At 35.6% G+C, this 10,726-nt stretch overlaps 1 protein-coding gene across 1 annotated transcript in view; it reads right to left on the reverse strand.

Moving 5' to 3' along the window:
* Positions 1 to 10,306, reverse strand: part of LOC107841412 (phenylacetaldehyde reductase-like) — a gene marked incomplete at its 5' end in the record, with an annotated part of 23,996 nt that extends 13,690 nt beyond the window's left edge. The window contains 2 exons of the mRNA XM_047396328.1: positions 3,322 to 3,327; positions 10,151 to 10,306. Of these exons, the coding sequence (XP_047252284.1) occupies positions 3,322 to 3,327; positions 10,151 to 10,306 (162 nt within the window). The remainder of the gene's footprint in view (positions 1 to 3,321; positions 3,328 to 10,150) is intronic.
* Between the last annotated feature and the right edge of the window lie 420 nt (positions 10,307 to 10,726).

Raw genomic sequence — 10,726 nt, forward strand, 5'->3', positions numbered from 1 at the left:
TCAATGTAGGATCAATCATCTCATATTGCACGTTAATAGTAGGGATAGTCCATTACATAAATAGATGGAAACACCAGAAACTAGAAACTGGAATAGAGAAATAGGACCAACAAATCCAAGATAGCTAAAGCCAGCTTTGTAGGTAATATTTTCTTATATTTCACTAATAAAGGTGAACAATAGTAATCCTTTGAGATAGTATCTTATTATATGTGGTTTTATAGAATTCCACTCAAAGTTTATTGTAATGCCTCAAGTCTACACCCCAGATGTCACATGGTTCTCATAATATCAAAGGAACGCAAGCTAACCCATGACTTATACCTGCTATAATCACTGAATAATAATACTATATAATTTAAAAATTTGGTAGAAAATTGCCAAAAGGTTCAAAACTCAAATCAAATATTTAGTAATGAAAATCAATACTGTAAAATAAACATCCATCTGAAATACTCTATTCTAAAAAGCCTCTAACTAAACGCTGAAAGTGGCGTTGATGGGACAAGCCCCTAACTAACTCCAACTACTGAAGTACTGATAACTGAAAATTATATTTTGTCCTCAAACTATGAGGACTCACCACTAAATCTGTTGCTGATAATCTGGGCTGCTAGGTACATTCAGGAGACCGTGCATCTGTACCTATGATATATGACATCATAGCACAAAAAAGTATGCTTCAATACTTTAAATGTATTGGTATGTTATGTAAGATAAGGATGAATGCATGGTTTTTCATGCATGAATAATAATTGATTGAATGGCATGATTATAGCTGAATGAGAGTACATGTATGTCTGAAACTGCCGTAGATACTGATTATGCAATGCTATGCAGATAACTACGTATACTGTAACTGAGATTTCATTAACACTGGATAGTGATATCTAAAAAATGAATGACTGATATTTGAGTTTACTGATACTGTATTACTATTAACTGAGTGATTATTTCTGATAGTCCTAATTCTGTAGAACTGAACTGAGTTCTATACTAAGTTGGGAGACTATATCTGACAGTCCTCATTCTAAAACTAAACTGAGGTTTTATATTGAGTCTGAAACTGAAACTATAGGAGTATTAATCTGACCAACATACCCCGATTATTAATTGAGTTGGGGTCCAACATGTGACCCTAGTTGGAAGGGTGTTAGTACCTCGCCAAGGGATACTAAGAATAGCTATGAATTAACCCTCTCTGACAAGAAGCCCTTTCATCTACCCTTACTGACAGGAAAACTCGTAGGAGATGTATCAACCTAAGACTGGCAGGAAGAGATCTTAACCTACGCTGGCTAGGGTCTAACCCTTTATTGATAGGCATGCCTCCATCCCTGGGTTCAGTTGGTGCTGATTCGTACTCCCAAGTGAATAAATACTGAACTAATTTCTAGACTGTACTAGGTTTGACTGAACTATTACTTATCATGCTATCTATCTGAACTTGTCAGAGTTCACTAAGTTTTGATAACTAACTAAATACACTGAGTTTTGTTAACTGGATAAATATACTAAATTCTATTATCTGACCAAGTACTACAGTACATGACATCACTGAGATTATTTTGAAATTAATGTAAATCTAGGTAGATAGATTGTCGGGTATTAAATACCCCCAGGACTCGATTGCATAAATTGTAAAACATAGCACAATCTTGAAACCATTATAGCTTGACACGTTATCACAATTCATTCATTGAGGCATTTTAGCAAACATTTGCATGGCATGAACTTGTATACATTTTAACATGATATGATTTCATTATTCAACTCACATGAGCAATTCATCAAATAGTTGGTTAGTATAATTTATACACATGACAATACTATAACATGCAAGTATCATAATCAAAACCCCAAACTTACAAATTCAAGGGCTTTTAACATGAAACCATATAACCACACACACATGCTACTTGTTTCTTAAGAAACTTACAATTAATCATGGATTATAAACACAACTACATCATAATTAAGACTAAAATCAAATTCAACATGATTTCATAAAAGAAATCAACTTGTAATCTAAAAAGGGTTCTTGAAATCCAAGGGTGGAAAGAAACCCGTGGTTGAACACTTAACATACCTTGCTACTTGAATTTGTGAAGATTGATGGTGAATTTCTTTAATCTTGATCTAGACTTGATGGACTAGGGTTTATTCTTGAGAGGATCTTAGTGAATAATGTGAGCATTTTCCCTATTGAGGGGTTTAATCCCATGGTTTAGGACTGAATAAATGTAGGGAAAATGTCCCAAATACCCCTCTGGATGCTGATTTAATTATTGAAAAGCATGCCTAGATACACACCTACCGACGCACCACGTCGATGGAATCAATGCGATGACCATCACTCCACATCGAGTTTGCATTATTTTACTAAAATTGTACTAAAAGCTGAGGAAAAATTATCTATCAACGCTATGGCCAACGCGACAGGTTGAGATTGCATCGACCCACTATTTTGGTCACATAAATATAATTCAAATAAGGTCTGAAAAATCTAAAAGTCACCCGGAGTGACCTATTGACACACCTAATCATGATTCAATCAAAGAATTGATATTTTAACGTTATAAGGGATGTAAAATAGGATCGTCAACTTATGATGGCTAAAATAAATTTTAAGTATAGACACTTAAATGAAATTTCTAAGGCTGGAACCTCTTATCAAGATTTAACAGACTGAGTTAAGCTTAGGATTTTGTGGGGTCTTATAATATCCCCCTTGGAAATATTCATCCTCGAAAAAGACTAACTATGGTGAGAATACTGATAAACTAAATTTATATATAATAAACATACACAGCTAACTACTGGGACTGAGTTTTCCTTTCTTGCCAAACCTCTTCACTCCTTTCATAGGACAGATTTTTATATAGTAACCAATCTCAATCTTGAGGTCCTTTCTTTGCATATCTGCATATGATTTCTATCGGCTCTAAGCTGTCTTGAGCCTTTACCTGATCAACTAAACATTTTCTAAGGCATAAAATACCAACTCAGGCCCTACCACTATAGCCTCACTTATTTCAAACTAAACAATAGGAGATCTACATCTTCTCTTATAGAGCGCCTTAAATTAAGCCATCTAAATGCTGGAATGATAACTGTTATTATATGTGAACTCAATCAAAGGAAAGTGGTCATCCCAAATTTCCTTAAAGTATATGGAACACACCCTTAAGATATCTTCTAAAGTCTGAATGGTCTTTTCTGCTTGACTATCTATCTAAGGATGAAAGGCTGTACTGTGGTAAACTTGGGTACCAAGACCTTTTTGGATGGCTTTCCAAAAATGAGAGGTAAATTGGGTACCTCTATCTGAGATAATAGATACTGGGACTCTGTACAACCTAACCAACTCTCTGACATAGAGTTTGGTGTAGGCCTTAATTAAATAAGAGGTATGAACTGGTAAGAAGTGAGCTAATTTGGTCATCCTATCTACAATGACCCAAATAGAATTATGCTGACTACGACTATAGGGAAAACCCGTCATAAAGTCCATGGTTATTTTCTCCCACTTCCACGTGGGAATACTGAACTCCTTAATAGATCCACTGGGCTTTTAATGCTCAATCTTAACCTGCTGACATGTAGAGCACTTAGCTACAAACTTTGCAATGACCTTCCTTATCCCACTCCACCAATAGATCTCCTGTAAATTACAGTACTTCGTAGCAGACCCTAGATGAATAAAGTAACATGCATCATAAGCTTCTGCAAGAATTCATTGCCTCAATTCATCTACACCTAGCACGCATAGCCGACCCTAGCAATGCAACACACCATCTCCTCCTTAGGAGAAAACCTCTACTTTCTGATCTCTGACTGACTATTTCAACTTGACTAAACTTGGATCTCTGTCCTACGTTTCATTTACTTTAGAAACTAGAGATGATTCTGAACTATTCTGCATCCACACACTACCCTCTGATAAATCGAGTAAGTGGACACATAGACGTGCAAGCTGATGAACTTCTTGAACTAACTTCTTCTTACCATTCTCCATGTGAGAAACACTACCCATAAGCATCCTACTGAGAGCATCAAACACTATATTGGTCATTCTTGGATGATACATGACACTCATGTCGTAGTCATTCAACAATTCTAACCACCTTTTCTAACATAGGTTTAGATCTTTATGAGAAAATACATACTACAGGCTCTTGTGGTCTGTGAACACATCTGCATGTACCCCATACAAATAATGCCTCCAAATCATTCAAGCAAATACAAAAACAGTTAACTTAAGATCATAAGTTGGGTAATTATTTTCATGGGGCTTAAGTTATCAAGAGGCATAGGCTATGAACTTACCTTTTTACATCCAAACACACCATAAACCAACTTTACTAGCATTGGAATATACCATAAACCCATTTGAGCCATTTGATAAAGTCAAAACTGGGATTGTAGTAAGTCGAGTCTTTAACTTCTAAAAACTCTTCTCATAAGAATTTGACAATAGGAACTTGACTTTCTTCTAAGTTAATTTGGACCTAGGGGATGGAATGGACAAAAATCCTTCAACAAACCATAGTTAATAAATAGCGAAACCCAAGAAACTCCTGATATCTAATAGAGAGATGGGTTTGGTCCAGTTTCTCACTGCTTCGGGCTTTTGAGGATCAATTCTAATGCCATCACCGGAGACTATATGACCATAAAAAGCTACTGACCTTAGCCAAAATTCATACTTACTAAATTCAGTGAACAACTGATGGGTTCTGAGAGTTTGTTATACTATTTTAAGATAGTCTGTATGATTATGATCACTACGGGAGTAGAAAAGAATGTCATCAATGAAGACTATGACGAACATGTCTACGTACTGCTTGAACATGCGGTTCATCAAGTCCATGAAGACTATTGAAGCATTGGTTAGACCAAATAACATAACTAGGAATTAGAAGTGACCATATCGAGTTTGAAAGTTATTTTTGGAATGTCACATTCTCTGACTCTGAGCTGATGATAGCCATATCTGAGGTCTATCTTAGAAAAGTAATTGGAACCCTGAAGTTGGTCAAAAAAGTCATCGATTCTGGGATATGAATACTTGTTCTTGACCGTGACTTTATTTAGCTGACGGTAGTCTATACACATTCTAAGAGAATAATCTTTCTTACGCATGAATAACACTAGTTTACCTTAAGGGGATGTGCTGTGTCTAATAAATCCCTTATTTAGGAGATTCTACAACTATTCTTTTAACTCCTATAGATCTGCTAGGGTCATTTTGTATGGTAGGATAGAGATAGGCTAAGTATATGAAAGAAGGTCTATTCTAAAGTCAATTTCTCGCATGGAAGGGACTCCTAGAAGATCTTCGGGAAATACATCAAGAAATTCACATGCTATTGGAACTGAATTAAGATTAGAGGTCTCTAAACTAGAGACTTTAACTCAGAAAAGATATTAAATAGATGCCTTAGATATTATTTTCCTTGCCCTAAGGTAGGAAACAAGCTAACCCCTAAGTACTGAAGTACTACCCCTCCACTCAAGAATAGGCTCATTCAAAAACTAAAAATAGACAACTATATTTCTGCAGTCAACTGAAGCATAACATGAATTAAGCCAATTCATGCTGAGAATGCAATCAAAATTGGTCATCTCTAGTTCTACTAAGTCTACTGAAATGACTTTCTATAATACCATAACTGGACAGTTCCTGTATACTCGTCGGGCTATGATAGATTTACCTACTATGGTAGAGAATAAGAAGGGCTCTACTAGGATTTTAGGACTGACTCTGAAGTCAACAACTATTTAAGAAGTTACAAAGGACAAAGAAGCTCTTAGATCTAGCAAATCATAAACATGAAAATGATAAACTTGTAACATATCAGTGATCACACAAGGAAAATTTTCCTGATCCTGTCGGGACTGAAGTGCATAAAAACTATTTCGGCATTGCCTATTTGTGGCACTAGAAGCGGCACCCTATTAATTTGGGCTACTGAACTGAGCTGGAGAATGATTATGATGACTTTGTGAACCCACCTAAGGACACTCTCTGACCCTATGGCCTAGCTTTCCACATCCAAACATGCATCCATGCTAGCCCTTCAGACACCTGGGTGGTTTCTGCCATACTTCTAGCAAAAAGGGATTTGTTCGGGCACTGTTAACACTACCCTGAGGTTTAGGGCATGGTGCCCTATCTTTATTGTTATCTCTAAATTTTGGAACTAGCTGAGGATGGAGATAGAATTAAAGATTTTAGGTAGAACTGAGAATGAATCCCACCCTATGACTTAGGCTACCTTATTCTTAGCCTCATTCATCTGCTGAGTACGGACAATAAGCCTAGATATATCCATCTTCTTTATCAGCATTACTTTCCTACACTGCTTGACCATACTATTAGACATACCAAATAGAAACTTACTCATCTTAGATCTGTTATCCGCTACCATTTTATGGGCCCTATATCAGCGACCCTCTCTACCTTCCACTGCTTGAACCATAAGTGAGACATATCCTGGAACTCATATAAGGCTAAACCAATAATCTCACTAGCTGTCACCCCCATAATATCTATAACTTTCTACACCTGATCAAGGAATTCCTGTGAGTTCTCCTCTAACTTAGACCCAGTAAAAGCTAGAGGGTTCATTTGGGTAAAATCTCGAATTCTAGCTGCAGCAGTATTGGCCACTTAGGAAACTAGAATGGCAGCTGGGCATTCATTCTAGGCTTCCATAAAATGAGCTAGAGTGGTGAAATCTGCTCTTAATTTTGCATAGAAAACATGCTCGTCCAGGAGATCTGCCTAAACGGGCGGAGGTGCTAGCTGATTTCTTATTCTCCTTCCATTGTTATTTTTTGGAGGCATATCTATAAAGAGAAGTAAGAAAAGTATTAGACTGAGAGTGTAACTTGAGCTCATGCTCACTCGCATGATATGAATACTAAAAAAAGGGAAACTTTTCTAAAAATGCCTTATAGCCTCTTGTTCATAAGTGTGGCGCGCTACACATCCATGTACAAGACACTACTAAATGTGGTTTTAAGACTTTGTAGGAATTAGTTGAACCTTAGGCTCTGATACTAGGTTTGTAATGCCCTGAGTCTCCACACTGTACATTACACAGTGCTCATAATCCCAAAGGACCACAAGCTAACCCATAACTAGTACCTGCTGCAATCACTGAACAATAATACTGTGTAATACATAAATTAGGTGGAAAATTTCCATAAGATACAAAACAAAAATCAAATGCTAAATACTAAAAGTTAATACTGTAAACTAAACATCCATCTGAAATATTCTAGTCTAAAAAGCCTCTAACTGAACTATCTAAAAATGGAGTCGATGGGACAAGCCCCCAACTAACTCCAACTACTAAAGTAAAATAACTAAAAATAATACTCTATTCTCAAACTATAAGGACTCACCACTAAATCTGCTACTGATAATCTAGCTCCTAGGTATGGTCAGGAGCTCGTGCATCTAAACCTATGATATATGACATCATAGCATAAAAGAAAGGTATGCGTCAGTACTTTGAATAAACTGGTATGCTAGGTGAGGTAAGGCTGAATGTATGGGTTCATATGCATGAACAATAACTTACTGAATGTCATGAATATAACTAAATGAGAGTACATATATATCTGAAACTATTGTAGATACTGACTATACAATGCTATGCACATAACTACATATACTATTACTGAGATTTTATTAACACTGGATATTGTGTTTTGAAAACTGAATGAATGATATCTGAGTTTACTGATACTGTATTACTGTTAATTGAGTGTATATTTCTGTCAGTCCTAATTCTATAGAACTAAAATGAGTTCTATACTGAGCTTGGTGAGTATATATAATACTCCTGATTCTGAAACTGAACTAGGGTTTTATACTGAGTCTTAAACTAAAATTATGGGAGTGTTTATCTAATTGACATGCCCCGATTATAAAATAAGTTGGGGTCCAACCTGTGACCTCATTTGGAAGGGTGTTAGCACCTTGCCAAGGGATACTAACAATGGCTATGAGTTAACCCTCTATGACAGAAACCCTTTTCGTCAACCCACACTGGCAGGAAAACTCATGCGACATGTATCAACCCTATACTGGAAGGAAGACATCTCAACCTATGTTGGCTACGTAGTTCTATAACGTAGGGACTACTACTAATGGTCAAACCCTTTATTAACAGAAATGCCCCTATATGTGGGTTCACTCGGTGCTGATTCCTACTCCTAACTGAATAGACATTGAACTAATTTCTAAACGGTACTAGGCTTGACTGAACTACTACTGATCATGCTATCTATCTGAGCTGGACTAAGTTTACTGAGTTTTGATAACCGACTGAATACACTTTCTGTTAACTGGCTAAATATACTGAGTTCTATTATCTGACTAAGTACTACTGTATGTGACATCACAGAGACTTTTCTAAAACTACTGTAAATCTAGGTAAATAGCTAGATTGTTAGATATTAAATACCCCTAGGACTTAATTACATAAATTGTAAAACATAGAACAATCTAGAAAGCATAATAGCTAGACACTTTGTCACAATTCATTCATTGAGGCATTTGAGCAAACATTTGCATGGCATGAACTTGTATCCATGCTAATATGTTATGATTTCATTATTCAACTCACATGACAATTTCATCACACTTGTTCAACATAATTTATACACATGACAATACTATAACATGCAAGTATCATGATCAAAATCCCAAACTCATAAATTCAAGGGCTTTTAACATGAAACCATATAACCACACACACATGCTATTTGTTTCTCAAGGAACTTGCAATTAATCATAGATTATAAACCCAACTACATTATAATCATGAATAAAATCAAATTCAACATAAATTTTGTGAAAGAAATCAACTTGTAATCTAAAAGGGTTCTTCAACTCCAGGGGTGGACGGAAATCCTTGGATGAACACCTAACATACCTTGATACTTAAATTTGTGTCGATTGATGGTTAATTTCTTGAATCTTGATCATAACTTGATGGAATAGGGTTTGTTCTTGAGAGTAACTTAGTGAATAATGAGAGTATTTTGCTTATTGAGGGGTTTAATCCCATATTTTGGGGTCGAATAGAAGAGGGGAAAATGTCCCAAATACCCCTCTGGATGCTGATTTAATTACTAAAAAGTGTGCCCAGCAACGCGCCTACCGATGCGCTACATCGATGGCATCAATGCGATGACCATAGCACCACGTTGAGTTTCCATAGGTTTACTAGAACTTCACTGAAAGCTGGGGAAAAATTATTTGTCGACGCGATGGGCGATGCAACGGATTGAGATCGCATCGACCACTATTTTGGTCACCTGAATATGATTCAAACGAGGTCCAAAAAATCTAAAACTCACCTAAAGTGACCTATTGACACACCTGATCATGATTCAATCCAAGGATCGACATTTTAAGGTCAAAAGGGATGTAAAATAGGATCTCCAACTTATGAAGGCTAAAATAAATTCTAAGTATAGACACTTAGCTGAAATTCTAAGTCTGGGACTTCTTTTCAAGCTTTAATGGACTGATTTAATCTTACGATTTTGTGGGGTCTTACATTATAAAAGAAGGGAAGAATATTTTTTTTGGTTAATCATTGAATTCAACTAGCTTTCACTTAGCTTGACTAATTCTATGGTGTACCTACCGCGTCCAACCAACTACAAGGACGAGGTAACTCTATCCACCAAAGCTAGGACAAATGTGATGAAATCACCTAGTATTTATATCTATTATGAAATTCAAATATGAGACCTTATGGTTATCAATCCCTTTCTTTGAACACTAGGCCACACCCTTCAAGGCCAAAAAGAAATGAAAACTTTTGAAACTTTTAGTTTAAAACAAGCATTATACACTTGTATGACTATAAATCATCTCATTAAAAGAAAAAAAAAATATTCTAAATTTAAATTATTTTAAAACATAAAAGGGTGATACTGTTTTTTTAGGATAGAACAAGTAAAAAGAAATCTATATTGAAAAGTACCATGATAACTAGATGAACTATATTCGTATTAATAATAGAAAACAATAAAGGAAAGCTACAATGGGAAATTCCTAAGAGAAAGTTTAAAAAAGAATCCATTAGAACCCTATTAATTAGGAGAATGAGTGACGAACCTGTGGATCTTTTATTCCATGGTAAAAAGGAGACACTATATGAAATACACTTCCATATCCATTAACTACGACATCAAATGCGCCTTCTTCAAGCAAGTTGGATTTGAACAAATGGAGTCTCTCCTTAACTCCATCAAGGAATGTCAAATGCCCATATTTTTTGCATCACCTACAGGTTGACTGAAAGAATTAAAACCCAAAATCTACACACACAAAAAAAGCAACATTTGAATATCAACAATTAGAATGTTGTCCAACACGCTATCCATTAGACAATAAATTAGCAATCCAACAAATATAACCCTCATGTTTTATAGCAAATTAGCAAATCAAATTAAGTTCTACAGATAACATTAGATGGAATTATTTTAAAACCTAACATACTGGAAATATGTACAAAAACATTAAACGTCGCCAAAAAAGATAATTTCGCAGAAAGATTAGGACCAAAATAGAACAATGTAGTGTTACTCAACAATGATAAATATCAAAACTAACAGTAAATATATGATAATAGGCAATTGATACAACCATATGTACCAATAATCCTTTTTTTAAGCTCATTGACTTGGATTT

Source organism: Capsicum annuum, chromosome 9 (assembly GCF_002878395.1).
Source record: "Capsicum annuum cultivar UCD-10X-F1 chromosome 9, UCD10Xv1.1, whole genome shotgun sequence".
Lineage (NCBI taxonomy): Eukaryota > Viridiplantae > Streptophyta > Magnoliopsida > Solanales > Solanaceae > Capsicum > Capsicum annuum.